The sequence below is a fragment of the Rhamphochromis sp. 'chilingali' genome (assembly GCF_963969265.1).
Source record: "Rhamphochromis sp. 'chilingali' genome assembly, chromosome: 11".
Classification (NCBI taxonomy): domain Eukaryota; kingdom Metazoa; phylum Chordata; class Actinopteri; order Cichliformes; family Cichlidae; genus Rhamphochromis; species Rhamphochromis sp. 'chilingali'.
The window spans coordinates 19,243,408-19,262,310 of NC_137938.1; the positions used below are offsets into that span (position 1 = coordinate 19,243,408).

At 39.0% G+C, this 18,903-nt stretch overlaps 1 protein-coding gene across 5 annotated transcripts in view; it reads right to left on the reverse strand.

The window, feature by feature from the left end:
• Positions 1–6,848: 6,848 nt before the first annotated feature.
• aplp1 (amyloid beta (A4) precursor-like protein 1) overlaps positions 6,849–18,903 on the reverse strand; it is a 34,481-nt gene continuing 22,426 nt past the window's right edge. Inside the window, exons 3-17 of one of the 5 annotated variants that reach the window (XM_080896619.1) lie at positions 18,583–18,712; positions 16,949–17,061; positions 16,375–16,568; positions 15,973–16,283; positions 14,393–14,520; positions 13,579–13,653; positions 13,332–13,490; positions 13,035–13,163; positions 12,377–12,476; positions 12,086–12,253; positions 11,965–11,988; positions 11,797–11,849; positions 11,618–11,680; positions 11,373–11,513; positions 6,849–9,756 (exon numbers count right to left, since the gene is read on the reverse strand). In XM_080896619.1, the coding sequence (XP_080752745.1) occupies positions 9,655–9,756; positions 11,373–11,513; positions 11,618–11,680; positions 11,797–11,849; positions 11,965–11,988; positions 12,086–12,253; positions 12,377–12,476; positions 13,035–13,163; positions 13,332–13,490; positions 13,579–13,653; positions 14,393–14,520; positions 15,973–16,283; positions 16,375–16,568; positions 16,949–17,061; positions 18,583–18,712 (1,890 nt within the window). In that variant the 3' untranslated portion in view covers positions 6,849–9,654. Of the gene's footprint in view, positions 9,757–11,372; positions 11,517–11,617; positions 11,681–11,790; positions 11,850–11,964; positions 11,989–12,085; positions 12,254–12,376; positions 12,477–13,034; positions 13,164–13,331; positions 13,491–13,578; positions 13,654–14,392; positions 14,521–15,972; positions 16,284–16,374; positions 16,569–16,948; positions 17,062–18,582; positions 18,713–18,903 lie in introns of all 5 variants that reach the window. The other 4 variants (XM_080896618.1, XM_080896617.1, XM_080896616.1 and 1 more) reach the window with 4 other exon arrangements.

The following is an 18,903-nucleotide window of genomic DNA, read 5'->3' on the forward strand; positions in this document are numbered from 1 at the left end:
AGCATTTTCCACCTAAAAATGATTAGAGACCACCGAGTGAACCACACTCGTCATTAGAAATATTTGCATTTACAAAAATTTAATTGCAGTTACAAATGCCTGACAGATTATTGAGAACGTGGGCGTGTGTCTGTCTGTGAATGTGGGCGGACCACATTTTGCCATTATTACACAAACAAAGATACGCGCACACACAGAGGCAAGGCTCACAAAGTGAAAACAGTAACTGCCGAGCTGTTAGGAGGGCAGAACGATCAAAAACGACATTAAAGCTTGTTCTCGAATATTTGTGTTAGAGTCCTGCTGTTCAAAGAGCTGTGACCCACTCAGGTATGATGTGCATTCTGGATGCTCATTTGGTCAAAATCTGGGGAGATTCAAGGCTGATTCAAGATCTTTGGCTCTTTTTGTAACTTCCTTAAACTGTTCAACTGAAGGAAGGTGTGATGTTTAGACAGGCAGATGCTTTTCAGGAGTGCAGTTGTCATGAGGAGGTTACCTTGGTCTGCCGCAATATTTACTTAGGTGGTTGGTATTACCATTATATCCACATAAATTTAATGATCCTTGGTTTACCAATATAGTATGCTAGTGTAATATGATGACCAGTGTTATTTACTTCACAAAGTGGTTTTACCACCTTCAAGATAGTTCCGGCTATAATGGAACCTTTCTTTGTGTACACGCAGGTGTGGACACACATACACACACCAGGTACACACACAGTGACAGTGACAAGGTGACAAAACAACATGAGCTATGCTGTCATGGTTGGCACAGAAGAAACACAGTAGACTATTTAGCACAATTGAACATGCTGCAAGTGTAAAAACCAAACAATCATGGTTACAAATTGAAACAAAACATATGTACAAGACAGAGCTAGGACTTTATGTAGTGTTCATTTCAGCAGCACGGTAGCACATAAACTGCAACTGGAAAGCAAGTATCAATATTTCTGAGGCTGTCAATAGTATTACTTGTAAGCCAGTGTTGTCTAAACTTGTTTATTGTAGAAGCTCTAAAAAGTAGCTTTTAGTTTGAGTCAACATGCAAAAACTGTTAAAAGAGAACATGGTAAAACACTATTGTGTGTGGTCAAAAGCCTGAAAACACCTTTTTGCATGAATTATATTAATTTTAGCTTTGCTTAGTGAAATTATTTCTTTGCTTTTACTGATGACTGCCATGTTCACTTTTACTGAAACTACAAGCACAGTGAAATGTAATGTTAATAACATATCTAATACTCCATTGCACACAGAATAATGATTCTCTTTGGCTAACTTGCTAGCTAGCATTACATAGACTCGGTTCCAGTAACAAGCCATTTGTGGATGACTAAAGTTTAAACAGTTTCATGTAAGTATTTCAGTTCTTAATTGAGTAATGCTTACTAAAATGTAATGTATATACCTGATGTTTACAAAGTGCAAGAACATTTGCAAAGACATTTTTAAAGCATTATACAGTCATGAAAAAAGAAAGTAGTACAACTTTCATTTTACATTTCAGAATGCAATATAAAATCATCTGTTCCTTACCTGATTCTAAAATAATTTAAATAGAAGCTCATTTTTACAACAGCATAGTTAATACAGAAGCCACAATACAGAAACTATGTGGAAAGTTCATACTAAACTCGTGCTACATCCATGGAAATTAAGAGGGAAAGTAGCAACCAGTTGGTGCTAATCAAATGCAGCCAGTTAGCTGATCATTAGTGAGTTAGAGCATCTCTACAAAAACAAGACTTTTGGCAGTTATGGAGCATTCAGATGTACATTAACACAATGCCAAGAAGGAAAGATCAGGTATGTTCTAACACAAGCAACTGTTGTTGTCTGTCAGTCTGGGAAGATTTATGAGACAGTTTCCAAACAATCTGAAGTCTACAGTAAGAATGATTATTCATAAGTGGAAAACATTCAAGACATGATATGTGGACGCCCGGCAAATTCACTCAAAAATCAGAGCGTCTATTTCTCTGAGAAACTGCAAAAACCCAAGAGCTACATCTGAGACTCTACTTGCCTCAATTAGCATGTTGAATTTTAAAGTTATTAACAGGAACTGGTAAAAATCTTCTTCTCTCTAAAAGAACATGGCAGCATAGCCTAAGCTCTGCAAACCGCCATCTGTGCTCCTCTGTATACCAATATATTCTAGAGACAAATGAGGTTGTATGTCCAACAGCTAAAACTTGGCTGAAATGGGGTCATGCAACAGGACAAAGATCCCAAGCACAGCAGCAAAACTAAAACAGGATGCCAGAAAAAGAAAAGAATCAAGGTGTTGCAATAGCCCAGTTAAAAACCCGGCCTCAACCCAACTGAAATGCTGCGGTGGGACCTTAAGGTAGTTGTGCACAAACAATTTCCCCCAAACCACAATAAATTGAAGCAAAGTTGTAAAAAAAGAGTGGTCAGAATTTCTCCACTATGATGCAAGAGATAAAATCATAGAAAAAACAGTTACTTCAGGTTATACTAGCTAAAGATGGTTCTGCACGCTAGTGAATCACAAAGTGTTCTCAGTTTTTGATTCACTGATTCTGATTTTTTCTTTTTTAAATAAATGATGGCACAGTGCTTTATTTCATGTGTTCTTGTCTTGTTCATCTGAGGTTGTAGGCTTTTTTAATTATGTCCTTGCATGTAAAACTATAGAACTTAGAGTGCACTTTCTTTTTCAAATCAAATTGTTAATGCTCTGTTTACTAGAAAACAGATTTAGCACATTTCTGCACATGTCAGTATGTTTCTACCACCTGTTTTTCAGTGAAATATTAGAAAAGGCATCAGTGGGGACTTGCAAGGCCTCACTGGCCTTTATGTACTAATACACACACCCAAAACAGGCAAGGGAAGTGCCCATTTGTTGAAAAACAGCTCCATAGCACCACTTGAGGTAAAAACCTCAGCAGGAAACTTTTTTTTCTGCATTTTCTTTACATTCAGGAAGTTGCTCTTGGAAATGCAGAAAACAACAACAACACTTTGTTCGACCTACTGTTTAAAGTAAATCTAACACGTTATATTACACAGTAAAAACGCCATTACTTTTATTTGACTATCAGCTTATTATAACTACATGCATTTCGTATTTACCTCAACACCTTCAGAACTAATCTTTGATTTAAATGCTGACTGGATTACTGACCTTGTCAATTACATTTATTTAGAAACACATGGATCAGATTTTTCCCATTGTGCACTGTATTGTTAAAACCTGCCAAAGAATCCCAATTGTCTCATATGAGCTGTATAAATCAAGCTGTTTTGATATTGATTTTTTAACTCAAGTCTCGTAGAGGAATCATAGTGCGATTGCTATCATTTGCTATTTCTGTTGTATTAATACATTGTTGTGCATGGCTTTTAAGTTTCTATAAAGAACACTGTTCCTGCCCTTATTGTTCTTGCAATGTCCAGTTGTCATGAGGGATATAAATTGACACGATTACTACTTCTTATATATTACAATAAACACCACCTAATGTGTTGTATCGAATGCTATATTTTGGTTTGTGGTGAGTAGTTTGTTTTAAGCAGAGATAAGATCTTGCTCAAGAATTTTTTCTCTGCAAGGTTTCTGTTTGCATATTAAGACAAAAAAGAAATGAATAGCGTATTAAAAAACCCCCCAACTTGACTCTGTTCAGAGTTGCAGAATTAAAAAGGCGACACATAAAAAGTGATTTTGTTTCTCCACATGCACGATCATGCATGATCTTAGAGAATTTTAAGTTAACTTTGGGGGGTTTTTTTTGCTTTTTTTTCCATTTTGACTTTGGCAGCATGTTTTGGATATGTGAACACTTCCTATGTGGTGAATACAGTGCGCAAACTGCTTTTCCCAATAATTTTCAAGAGTTCATCATTTACATAGAACTTAATTCCAAATATAAAGCACTTAAGATTAAGTAGTATTCGTCATAAATGCTTCTCACCTATATGATAAAGGGACATGCATAAAGTGTGAACCACAAGGTGGTTTCCTGTAATGGCTGTGATCACAGGTTTGACAGGTTGTTGCATTAAGAAGGGAAAAAACTAGAAACTGTCATTTTGTGTGGGTTTGTTTTTTTTTCAGCTTACTTTTTTTATTTAAGAGGTTTTCTCGCAGTTATTAGTGCATTACTGCCATACGTTACAATTCCGCGATGTAATATACGATATCTGACCATTCGTGGTAGCTTAATCACGTATAGGTATCGTGCTGTGTGCATGCTTACAAGAAAGTCGGTGACATTTGGGGGCTATTCTTCACACCCTTGTTTGTGCAGTTATTGTCAAATGTTGCTCAAACCACTGGACAGTCTGATCTCATCGATTCCTCTCAGTGAAATTAGCAATATACCAATGCTTAAATGTCACCTTGCACTATATAGGAAGAAAAAGCCAGAACTGATGCAAAGGGCTTCACCTACCAGTAATCTCAAGACTCTCAGGCCCCCCTAACACCCCACTCCTCAACACCTGCTGTCCCACCCGCCGTCAGTTGACAATCACCATCAGACACTTTACCCATCATCAGTGCTGACTCACCGAGGTGTCTAACCGTGTGGGGTACTTGCGCTCATCTGCACATTCCACATTAGTGCGTCCACCGCCCACGTGTCATATGATAAAAATGAGATTTATCTTTTATTTGGTCAAATGCGCATTTCATGCAGTAACATCTTTGATCCACCTACGGAGGCTTTTAATCTCTGCATTTTAAGGAGTTTCATGTTGTTGTTTTGTTGAATGAATCAAAGCGTTACTGAACTAAACAAAAAGCACACTCAGAATGCAACTTGATTAAAGTCTGGTTTAATATGAGTTGTCGTACATTACCACAGTAGCGGTATGTGAGCAGTTGACTTCAGAGGAACCACTACCAAGATGAGTTATGTGTGTTGGAAGCATCAATGGCAAACTGTCACTGTACAGCCACACAGAGTTTTCACAGTAATCTGGGTAAGCAGGACTACCCGTCAGTGTTGTGGTTTGGAAGAAGTGAACCTGTGTAAAGACAGGGGCTGGGGCTTGACACTTCTTTGTAATTTGTGGGTGAAGGAAATGTGAGACCTGCCCACGCTGGTGACTCTCAGGTGAATAGCTACTTGAGAACTGTGTCAAGGCAACTTTAAAATTAAATTTTTAAAAAAAAAAAGCAGGCATAAAAAAAAAAAGAAAAACACACACAGCGCATTTACAGTATAGCATTACTCATTGCATGACATTCATTTCAAAGGAAAATACCAGTAAGCTACTAACGTACTAAATACCCATTAGAATGAATGGGTAATTAGAACTGTATGTACTGTATATGTCTAGAACTGCAATGCAAGGTAAAAGTTTTCCACTCTGACACTCCATACAAAAGTCATCTAAAGCTGAGCTCAAGTGTATTTGTTGAAACAGTTTTGTTTTTAGAGGTTAAAGAAATGATGGTATCATCGTAGCTTTTCCTGACAAAGGAAGTGAACTGCAATTTTGGCTTCACAGAAGTGACAGTGTGGCTTTAGGAGTCACTGAAACTCCATACTGAAAGCTGAGAGAAAACCTTATCTTAACCTTGGTTAAGATTTTTATCATGCAGAAAGTCTTACTACCAAATATTACATCAATGCGTGGCACACAAGTGAGCAGGACGTTGAAAACTTGCACCTTTAAGTTAAGAAAAACAGGCAATTCACTAATGAAACTAACATACTGTTAATTAGCAAAAGAAACAGTGTAAACCGATTTTACGTTAGGTTTCTCTTTCCCAAGAAAAACGAGCCTGTAGTAGAAAAAAAGAAAAGAAGCTAATTTTCCAGTGTGAGTAAGCCAGATTTCCCCCCTTTGACTGTGGCTTTTACATCATAGGTTGTATTGCACAAGTTACAAGGTGATCAAAATTCAATATTCATTTTGCCTTCGTGAGGAGCATGACAGTGAATTTCCTTTCATGCGATTGTGGTAAAGAGGAGTGCTGTCTATGTCTAACTCACTACTGTTGTGCTTTTGCGCTGGACCAGCACAAGCACTGCATATAAAACTTTATATATATATATATATATATATATATATATATATATATATATATATATATATATATATATATATATATATATATATATATATATATATATATATATATATATATATATATATATATATGTATATATATATATATATATATATATATTATATATATATATATGTACTCTCTCTTTTAGTGTGAGTAACATCTTTTCAGATAAAAGATGATGAAGACCCAGATTACAAAGAAATGTTAATGTAGTTAACCAAAGAAATGCATCATCACTGATCTTAGCTCAGTGTGGTAGGCTATGCAATAAGTAATGTCTTTGGACAGCTCTCATGGTGTGCTTTGTCATTAAAGTCATGCTTTACAATGCTTCCTGGTTCAAAACAAAATGAAAAATCCACCATTTTTTTCAGAGCCATCAACCCTGTAGGCCATCTGTTTGACCCTGGTACATTGTATAGACAGAGAAACACGCATGTAAATGGCCTGTATTTATATAGCGCTTTACTAGTCCCTAAGGACCCCAAAGCGCTTTACACATCCAGTCATCCACCCATACATTCACACACTGGTGATGGCAAGCTACATTCTAGCCACAGCCACCCTGGGGCGCACTGACAGAGGCGGGGCTGCCGGACACTGGCGCCACCGGGCCCTCTGACCATCACCAGTAGGCAATGGGTGAAGTGTCGTGCCCAAGGACACAACGACTGAGACTGTCCAAGCCGGGGCTCGAACCGGCAACCTTCCGATTACAAGGCGAACTCCCAACTCTTGAGCCACGATCGCCCCACGATAAACACATTTAAAAAGCAGAGACAATATTTTATGGGTCACTCATTTTTATTAGACTGTTAATTAGCTTCACCAGTTTCAGTTTGTCAGATTGCTTGCAGTACAGTTACACAGGAAAACATTTTGCCAAATTTGATGATCTGTCTCATTATTTATGGATCATGTCTTTGGTTAAAACTCTTAATGAAAATGAAGACCAACATTACTATCAACACCCCTAAAATCCTGCAGTGTAATTGAAACCAGACAGACGGGATCGGCGTCTAACATTTAGCAATCTGTACACAATTGGATCAATTTGGCTCATCTTGTGCTTAGTGCCACCCCTTGTCAATTAGGCAGAGGCAATGTGTCTGTCTGTAGTTCACATTTACTTGTCAGTGTTTCTTGTCCAAGCTTCTAAAATTACACGTGAAAAGCATGACCCTTGATCCAAATGATTATTACATACAAATAAAAAATACAGAATCATTACATCCAAAACACAGCATTGTAAAAGGCAATAATGCAGCAATTAAAATTTCAATAACATTGTTTATAGTTCATTGGGAAGTAAGGGGGACAGACCAACAAAGAAGTCTAGAATTCGACAGAGGACAGAAGTACAAATGTGATTTGAGTAACTACAGTATACACCGTTCTAAGTCTGCTAAATGCTGGTAGGAAACCTTCAGTGGTTTGGGAAACACAGGCAAGCTTATTCTCATCTATGGTTTCAGTAGTATCATTACAAGATCAACTGACTTAAACTGCGAACGTACAATGTTTTCATTCACTAACGTAGCTGTACAAATTATACAGGAGCTATGACTTCTCTTTACCTGTCATAACACGACCGCAACCTGCAATGAACGCACCTAACAAGAAGGAACATAAGACTGGATAGTCCAATAGTCAAAATCTCTCGCTTATTTCAAAACAAGCTTCACACAAAAACAAATCTAACGTTCGTTACAGTGAACAAAAGCCGCTTTTCTTTCTTGCTGTCTTTGTTTTTTGTTTTTACAGTAAATGTCACCCAGAAATAAACAAATAAACTCTAACCTGATTTTGGTACTGATTATCTGTACTATGTCGCACATAGTTAAAGACTGATGAATCAAAAGCAACATCCCACAACGTGACCTTTTTAACCTAGACGATCTGACACGATGTTGCTAAATGAAATCAAATCGATACACTAAGCACTTAACAATTAATCAGAAAAAAAAAGGGGGGGGGGGGGGCAGTCCCTTTTCGTAGTACCTATATGGTGTACTATGTTGTTCATAAATATGACAAACTACCATGAATCATTTAGTGAAAAAGCTTCTTGATGATGATAGGAACTTTAGTACAGCGTCTATACTAGATTACTAATGCTCAAATGTTATAGTGTTCAAAGGTGTTAAACAGTACGACTATCATGCCACAGTGTGGTCAGTTTTTTGGGAGTTACTGCACACGCTGACACTTCACATTACTATAGCTGTGCCCTCTTTCCACTCACTGCTCTGTGCGGTACGATACGTCTAACTGTTAAGCCGCTCCGCTCTAATTCAAACCTGCCAAAAGATGTGACGATGAACAGGCTGCTACACAAGGTGATGAGAAAGGGCATCAGGCATGTAGTCTGTTGGAGGTGCTGAAGTTAACTACTCCTACTAAGGTTTTCTAAGGGAATGATGCAGTACCGAAAAGAAGATGGAGCCTCAACATCTACCTTAAATACATTCAGAAAGTAGTTGCTGTGTCGTTGTCTTGTGCTGGTTTTTACAACAGTCCGTTTTCAATCAGCCATGTTAGGAAAGTGTTTCTCCTTCTCATAACAGCACAATGTACTATTTTTATGTATTATTCCATTACATCAATGCAAATTAATCATAGAAATGTCTACATCTAGCAGTATGTACTTCTTACGTTATTTACAGTGTCCATTTTGAACTGTGACATTTCCGACTTTTCAAAAGCAATGACAGGAACAACACAAATAAATACTGCAGCATCATACACCAAGTTGTCATGCTTTCATCAAAATAACGGACTTCTGATTATTCTGTTTTACAGTTCTTTAGATAGCAGAACAAATAAAACAAACTCATTCACTGACTAAATAAGCTAAATTAAATATTTGGTGTTTTTTTTGTTGTTTTTTTAAAAAAAAACATTTTTCTTTTGTACCACCAGCACATAGCTCTGCATCGATTAGTGTGGCCTATTTCTGTGTTTCAAATCAAAGCCTGATGTCTCACACATTCAAAGTTAACACCTCGCCATTCTTGCCTAATGTAGTCGTACTTTGCACTGTGCGATGAAACAGTAGCTGATGGAGGTAAGTTTGAGAATACGCTGGATATTTTTTTGTTTTTATCACTAACTCTTACTTAAATCGGGATTTATGCCATGTTTAAACTCAGCTGTCACTCACACTCATCTACACAGATACATCACATCTAACTGTGGTACAATCTGAACAGAGACACTACTACTGAAAATAAATACTATAAAGCATTATGCACCGTTCAAATTCAGCTTCTCACGAGGAGCAGTAGGTCAAGTCATGCCACTGGGAGGAGGTGAATGGTTTTAGGATTATGAAATGTTGTGACACTGCTAATGCAAAGAAACATCCTCAGACTCTAAGCCGAAGGAGTATTATAGGTGATGAATCGGATGATTGGTTGTTGTCGGGTCATTTACAATGGGTTTGGGATGTAACCCCGTACTTATTCAGTTACTTTACATTTGCGACATATCATAAATCCAACATAGGGAGTGTAGCTGGGACATCACTGTTGGGAAGAGTCGAGGGACACAACGTGTGGTCAGGCATGACTTGCTGGCTGCCCCGATGCTTCAGTTCATCTGTTCAAAGAATTTGTAGGTGGGGTTTTCGTAGCCATGGTTTTGCATTTTGTTGAGCTGTCGTTCTTCTGGCGTGAGCATCGGGTCAACCTGCTGAGAGACACACAAGACCCTGAGTCATAACACACTAAAGACAAAGTCAGAAGCAATGATCACACCATGACCTGAGATATAACTAAACTGTGGGCTAGATGTGACAGAATGACAGAATGAGAGGATGAGGTCCACTATAATTTAATGTTTTTATGATGGATTCAACACAGTTTTTATACTTGGAAACTCACAAGAGCTACTTGGATAATACTGATGATACAGCACGGTCTTTAAGAAAAGTTGGTAAACCTGGGATGCTTTGAACAGCATGATTTTATGATAACATGATAGATGGCATCTTAGATTGCAGTTACAGTCAGTAAAAAAAAAAAGTTTGGAAACTTTTCACATTGTTTGCAGCTTAAATTTGCAAATGAATCAGCAATGCTGAGGTTACATGCTTTAGAAACATTGAATACACAGGCAAGAAGGACAGGAAGACATTTAGTGACGCACTGTATGACAGGAAGGATACTGTTTGAGGTCTAGCCCAGATTCTGAACTTTGAAAAACATTTCAAAACTTGATAATAATCATTATATGGATCTTAAAGTAACAGTACTGTTATTGATCTTAGTGCGAGCTCAATAGAAAGACTTGTTGTACGTGTAGCTGGAGCTAGCTGCCCATCACCAGTTAGAAGAGGGGTGTCAAACTCAAATACACAGTGGGCCAAAATTCAAAACTGGAACAAGGTCGCGGGCTAACATTAATATTTATTGGAAAAAAAATCTTCCTCCAGATTTAAGAATGAATCTCTTCTTATGGACTCAAACACGTTTTGCTGAAAAACTGAATATGGAACAAGCAAAGCTTAATACTAAACAATATATATATTAACAATAATGGATTGGATTTATATAGCGCTTTTCATGGCACCCAAAGCGCTTTACAATGCCACTATTCATCCACTCTCACATTCACACACTGGTGGAGGCAAGCTACAGTTGTAGCCACAGCTGCCCTGGGGCAGACTGACAGAAGCGAGGCTGCCATATCGCGCCATCGGCCCCTCTGGCCAACACCAGTAGGCAGTAGATGAAGTGTCTTGCCCAAGGACACAACGACCAGGACAGAGAGCCCGGGGATCGAAACGGCGACCTTCCGGTTACAGATGCGCTTCCCAACCCCCTGAGCCACGGTATATTAGCTGTATAATACCAGTAAGCCAGCTCTAATAATAATTTGGTATGGCTTCGCGTTTGGTCCGCAGGCCAGAGTTTGACACCTATGAGTTAGAATCTCTAATTCTCAGTGTGCTTAATCTATGCAGTGTTGTTACATTGTTCAATGTGCTGAATATACATTTTATGTTAACAAGAACCTTTTAATATGAATAATAATAGCAACCGCTTGCATATTTTAGCACACAGGAAGTTACCATACTTTACATTTTGGCAAGAATAATGCTTCCCTGAAATGTTTGGATTGACATCCATGCTTCCAGTGAGTTGCTATGATCTTCACAGCTAAATATCAGAATGTAAAATTTAAAAAGAGTCTTTAAAAAGAGTTTAAACACCTTTAATATGTAGAAGTAAAGTGTTTTAAGGTCAAGTATGAATTGCATGTTCATAGGAACTTCACTTAAATGAATGGTCTAGCTGGGGTCGTACCTCAACAATGCCATGGCTGATAGTGCCGTATGGCTTCCTGCGCACGAGCAGCAGGCTTATTACCATCACCATGGCGATAGCCACAGCTACGACCAGCAGGCCCACCATGGCACCACGGTTGAATGTCTCCAAAGCATCAGGCTGCTGTGGAAAGACAGAAATATGTGCCAATAAACACAAGACACACATCAAGGCAAGAAATTGGTTTTCTGGCTTAAAGGAAATTATAATGCATATACTCTTACCAGTTCATCTCTAGCGATCTCATTAGGTCTGATCGCCTGCTTGAGCTCTGCAGAGGTGTTGATCTAAGAGCAGCAAGGGTAAGCAAAATTTTGGGTCACAGAAAACAGAACCTTTACACACACATAAGTCTATCAAAGATATGAAAAGCCTTTTAGACTGGCTACAATCTTACCTTTACCTCATATTCATAAGTAGGCCCTCTCTCAGATGTAGTGTAATCATATTCATCATCTGCAGACAAAAGTGCAGCAACATGTTTAGCTATGAGAAGTGTAACTCAAAACATACTACAATTCATACAAAAGAGGAAAATTCAGTATTAAAACAATAGGAAACCCTATCTTACCGTTCTTGCTGTTAGGCTGCAGCTCTATGGAGAAAATCAGGGGGGAAAAAAGCATCATTAACGAGAGCAACCTGGATGTCAAATTTTGCTTAAGTGCATATGATTAACAGGGACTGTGTACCAATGCGAGGGGGATAGGGCCTGTTCTGGAAGGCTCTCTCCTCTTCTTCTTCATCATCCTTCTCCTCCTCGCTGTCAGCAGGCAGAAGCTCCTCAGTCGTGCGGGTCTCAGAGAAGGAGGTGGTCATCAGCTCACTGATGTCACCTCGCTCTGCTCTGACCAGCTCCTCTGTGAATGAGACGCAAAGTCATCAACACAGATTTTAAAAGCATTAAAACAACAACAACAACAACAACAACACAGAACAGAAGCCATAGATGCGAAAATCTCTGTCAGGGCAGTATAACTTACGAATGTCACTGTGCAGTTCCTCAGCCAGTGTAGGATCCTTGTAAAGCAGGGCAAGACTCTGGTTCATTCTCTCCTCAATCACATGAAGGTGTGTGTACACCTGCAGGAAATACAAATTGATTCTGCTCATGCTTCTGACCAAAAGAGCTTAAAATGTGAGTTACAAAGGGGCGATATTAGCCTAAAATATTACATTTGTAATCCAAATTATTACTGATATCGTCCCTGTTTTTGTGTATTTTAGCAGGTTACTGTATAGCCTCCAAAATATTAATATGCTACTGGTATGCTTTAGTGTATTTTCTCTTTATTAGGATATGTTTCTGATCCCCTAGCACCCTACAGCAAAAATATGAGTCTTAGCTTTAACCAAATACACCCACTGTTAACAGTGTGCAATAACATAATTATTACCTGTTCATTTTTAAATGTTATTACTGAATTAAAATGAAAAGTGCTGCCAGATTGTAAATATTTTGGTGTCACATAAGACTGGCTTTGCTTTTAGTTGAATGAAAAGAGGATTTGTAGCTGCCTCACATCGTTGAGTTCTCTGTTTTCTGTGTGTTTCAGGGTCAGCAGACAAGAGACTCACGTGTGCAGAGCACAGGTGTGTGCTCACCTCATCCAAATACCTCACACGCTCTCACACACACACCTGGAATTTCATCTGCTCAGCCTTCTGGGGGTCAACCGCCACAATATGCTGGTAATGTCTCAATGTGTGTCTGCGGTCCTTCTGCTCTGCAGCCATGTAGCGCTTCAGCGCCTGCAGCACACGCTCTGGCTGGAAGACACAGTTCAGCAGCAGATAAGAGTGAGAAGTAAAATACCAGAAAATGAGACAAAGGCTCTTCTAATTTGCTGCCGGGTATAAATATAGACAGATCGACAAGATATCTGCAATTGTTTATCTCTGTCTTCTCTCCTCCTCTGTACTCCAGGGTAGTTTTACCTGAGGGGGATCAGACTGTACAGCTGTCAAATAGTTCTCCAGGGCCAGGCGGCGGTTGTTGTTGAGAATGGCCTCAACCCGGGCAAGATGAGTCTCCACAAGTCTCTGTCTCTCTCCAGCAACTTGCTCCTCCAGCGTCTGCAGCACAGACTGGAAATGCTGGTAGAGAAAAGACCATAATTATTCATTTTATCTGGGATACTGCAACTGTAAGTCAGTAAAGCGGGTTTGATAAATGCCTGCTTACCTCATTCAGGTCCTGTCTCTCTGACCTTGGCAGATTTTTTGACTGGTTGTCTGCCTCTGCCCATTCCTTCATGATCTGAGGGATTCAAACACACAGAATGTGTCCAGAGTGTGTGACGGAGACAGTCTTCTCATGAAACTCGGAGAACAAAAGACACCATCTTTTGTCACTTCAAAACTGATAGGACTTGTAGATACAGCTATCGTATTTGCTAACTAGGTTTTCTTTTTGGGGTTTAGGCATCAGTTCAACAACATGGTCTGACTGCATTTATAACAAAGAAAACACTGCAGTGGTGCTATGCAATACCACAAAGAAAACCCAAATAAAAAAAAAACAATCTTGAAGTTGTGTGACAGCTTTCTTGTCATCATGACCAAAGATGCCGGTCAAATATCCAAAGAATATCCGATTAAAGAAGAAAATAACTGAAGTTATTTTCTTCTTTAATCTTTGTTTTGTGAAGAAATGTAAGAAAACAACTTGAAAATCTTGTTGTCACAGGATCGTCAGAGTAACATCTTCTAATTTTGTCATTCACACATTTTGTCATTTCCACATCGCACGATAAAATCTTAAACCCAGCCCTAATGGACATTTTTTTGGAAGCTATTTAAGTAATGTCTTTCAGTATCAGCTCCCCTGTATGGAGGTTGAACATGGACAGGCCTACTGTACTGTCATTTTCAGAATAAGATTAGAAGACAAGAGCAACGGATGAGCAAATCTCATTCCAGATTAATGAATCACCTGTCAAAAGTGTGACCTGCCAGCCAAGATGCCATTAGCCTGCTCTTAGCCCTGTGAAATTTACCTCATTGATGCGCTTCATTCTGCGTTCCTCCAGGTCTGTTTTGGCACGAAGGAAGTTGGCATGCTCAGTGTCGTCTACTGGCTTCTCAAAATAAACATCGACACCATCTGTGGGCCTAGCTGTAGTCACTAGATGGGAATGACAGGAAACAGGTTGTTACTGTCACGTAGGCTGCAAGAGCCAAAGCGAAATTATCTTGCAATTAAAAAGGACAGTACAGGTCACAGAGCAACACCATCAAGAAAGAAGCAATGTTTAAAAAACTTGGAGTAGATATGTTTGAGTTCAAGCTATTTCATAATTTGTTTGTGATAACATTTTTTTTTAAGCTTGGAGGCCCAGATTGAGTATTTGACCTCAGCTTGGTTGGACTGGAAGTTACACCACGTCTTTTAATGAAATTAATATATATTCAGTATATCTAACACAAGGTTAGGATTAATACTTCTAGTGGTAACAAGTAATACTAAGCCACTGGATTTAACTTCATTTTTTTCTCATGTTTTTTTATAGCTTCCTTTACTTGAAATGAGCAGAAAGTAAAAGAAAAAACTGTAAAAAAAAAAAAAAAAAAGTGTAAATATACAGTCACAGAGTTTAAACAGTTTAATCCCTAACCACATAATTATGCTAGTTTGTTGTACCTGACAAGTTTTTTTCTTATTTAAAACCTATTTGTCAAATTTAATTAATTTGATTTAAATACAATAAAATAATAATTACAATTCATTTACATTTTTTAAAATTATATATTTTCTTTATGTGCTGTAATTTATTTCTTTTAATTTTTTAAATCTTGTATAAAACCTGCCTTTGCAGTTTACATTTTAACGTTTCCTGCAGTTGTTTACTCCCAGAGACCACAGTTTGTAGTACTCATAGTCCAGTATAAGATAAACATACTGATGGGGTGAAGGTTAAAAATATTTTGAGTAAAAATAAACCACTGACAACACCATAACATCACCCAACACAAATATGACTAAAAATGATCAACCAGTTTTGGTTTTTCATTGTTTACTGTGTTTCCCACACATAATGAGTACTATCGATATTTACTGCTCTGAAATTTAGAGTGAAGTGGTCAATTGCTCCATTTATTGCACGCCCCATAGTGAACCCTGCTGAGGTCTTGCTGTGCTATGCACCAGACTGATGTGACACACACACGCAGACACACACACACACACACACACACGCAGACAGACACACACACACACACACACACACACGCAGACACACACACACACACGCAGACAGACACACACACACACACACACACACACACACACACACACACACACACACACACACACACACACACACACACACACACACTTCATGAACTGAGCTGAGCTACAGAAAAGTAGAGCATGAAACCGACATGTGTGCATGTCTGTGGTGTAGATTTCCTACATCCAAGCATGAGGCGCACTGGTGAGTCCGTATGTGTCTGGAAATGGCAGAGAACCTAGTTGACATTTTTGGTAACAACAGTTACTAAACCATGAGCGGGGCATGATTTTTTTCTCTCTCTCTCAGCAATAGAAAGATGAACAGAAACAGTGAGGCAGACTTACAGCTGTCTCCCTTCATCAGAGGAGAAGAGGTGGTGGGTTTTTGGCTTTTCTCATAGTAGAAGGTGTCCAAGTAGTCCGATGTTTGGTAGGGACCCGAGTCGATAGGGTATTCATACTCTGTATCCTTCGTGGCCATTTCCTCTTCTTCCTCCTCTCCTTCTGCCTCATCCTCATCAACTTCTTCCTCCTCCTCTTCCTCCTGCTCCTCGTCCTCGTCTTCGTCTTCTACCACTTCATTATCTTCAAATTCCAAATCATCATCAAGATCTATTTCAGGAAAGGGGCTCGGAGTGGGTGCTGTCACTTTGGTTCTGTGTGGAAAAATGGGTGACTATAAATATTTCACACAAACCACAGCCTCAACCTACAACATGTCTGCATGGTCAAGCTGAATCATCTTACACAGAGCTGAGTTTTCCACTCGTCTGGAATGCAAGTGTCTTAGGACCAGCAGGGACGTCTCTTTCTTCTGCCTCTCCTTTATCACCAGAACTTCCGCGCCCCGGGCAGCACACGTATTCAACACCCCGGTAATGGTCCCCGCATGGCAACAGCAACCCGTAGCTGTGGAGCTCCAGATTGTCTGAAGTGCACTCCTAACACAGTCAAATTTCGAGTGTATTCAGAAGCAAATACATAGTGTCACAGTGTTTCAACACAGTGTCAAAAATACGTCGTTCATGACAGAAATGAAGGAGTGTGGCACCTCTCTCTGCCAGAAAATCGTCTCTAGTGGGAGTTCTGACGAAGTATGACATCAAGAACAATACACCACAAAGACCACTAATAGCCAGCTAGCTCTGACTGTAATACAGTCAGAGCTAGCTGGCTGTATTAGTGTTTTTAATTGTGTGCCGGCTGAATGATTACAGAATGTGTCAGTCACATAAAGATTTCTCATCTTCTTTAAAATGATTGACCTCTCATGTCTTCATTGTGCAATTTTTAAATTGGTCTACAGTAGTCTGTTCCACACCTCCTTAGCAATGTTGTGCCAGTACAAGAAACTCTCGCAGACATCCATCTGCTCCTTGTGGAGAAAACGGCATCGGTCGGGCACGAGCAAGGCCTCTCTTACGTACTCGCCCTCTGCAGCAGGAGAGAAAAAAAGGTATGTCAAGCAGTAGGACTATGATAACAGTTGAGATTCTTATTTGAATAGATTTATCAATACATATCAAACACGGACAGGCTATAGCAGACAGTAAATGCAAGCGTGTACACAAAGTTTAGGGACTCCACCTAATAAAAAAAATGTTTTTTTAAAAACCCCCAAAACATAATGTATGTAAGTATGAGCAGTTACTCATACTTATGTACGCCATCACTATTGATGAGAGCATGGTTTTGGTCTACGATCAAGAGACGAAACAACAGTTTTCAGCTGAAAAGTCTCTAAGTTTCTAAGCCCAAAGGTGGTGCATTATGTCAAAAGCTCAAAAGCCCAATCAGGACCATCGTCTCACATCATTTTTTTTCATGGTGGGGTGTACAAATCTACAGAACAAGGAGTTGCGTGTGGTGGTCCAGAGGTGCAAGAGTAGATGACCACAAGGCTGTGATCAGCTATATTTAAATCAGGTATTTTCTTTTCTTTTGTATCAAGTCCGATGAACCTTATCATGATGCCTTGTGTGCGTGAACACCAGATGTGCGTTGCATAGATTACACAGATCAGAGGAAGGACAGTGAATTGGAAGTCTTAAATGAAGACCGGTGCACCAGTAACAACCGAAAGAGCATAAATGTATAATGAGCGACCACGTTAGACAGATAAAATGCAGTTACAGTAGCAAATCAAGAACACAGAAAAAATGTACTTTGCTTAAAATGAATGTAAAATATTTATTTCAGAGATCATAAATGCAGAATATTAACAGCCTTTCTTAATAAACCGAGCAGAAATGAACAGTTTACACAGTCTACACCCCTGTTTCCTTTTAATCTCTTACTGTTATCATTACTCTTCATTTAAGCTCATGCATGAGGAAAAACCCATATGAAAGGCACTGCTGTAGATATCAAACAAGCTATAGCAGGTTTCACAGTAAGATGCATGAACATGTAAGTTTTTAATTAATCCAGACTGACTTACTGTTCATTACATTTCATTTAGTCACTCATCCATCGTTAGCCTATTTGGCCACCTAGTGGCCAATAGCATGCTTAACCTGTTTATCTGCAAGTCTTTTCTGCCTCACAGTCCAGTTTTTAAGTGCTGCCTAACTACACTTCTAATAGTAATGCATTTACAAACGTGAAGTGATGGGAGACATGAAAATGCTGGTATTTGACCTATAAATTAAACATGCTGTGTTTATCTTGTTGTCTTGTGTATTAGTTACATATGTGTGGACACATTCACTTATTATTATTTTTTTTTACCCAGAATAAAACAAAACAAAACTAATCAGGATCACAGCCTTCACAGTTTAATTTAGACAATTAGCTTTTAAATTGCACATTAAAAGCTAATTAGAAAAAAAACCCAACACAACCAAACATGAAGCACAATCATCATAGGAATATGTGAAATATACTCCATTGTTTAAAAAATACATCAATTGGTTATTTTTGTTATTGTGTTAGAGTGATTTGTGTTGTTCTTACCCAGGCAGCGGTAGGGCAGGACTATGAACGGGTGTGTCTGGCAGTGCCCCCAACCTTTCTTACACCAGGCAGGGATGGTGACTGGTCTTTTGGACTCCTCTATATGGGATATTGAGAGCCCTGGGTACATCTGAATGTATAGGTACATGCAGAGATAACGGAGACACAGAAACAAATAGGTAGATGGGCAAAACAGAGGGAATTAAGACAAAAGGAAGAGCAGATAGGGGTAAAATTGGTAAATTTGGGGCAGAGCAGAAGCAGCAGGATCAGGGAAGAAGAGGAGGGAGAGCAGTATCAGTGGGGAGAAGACTAACAAGG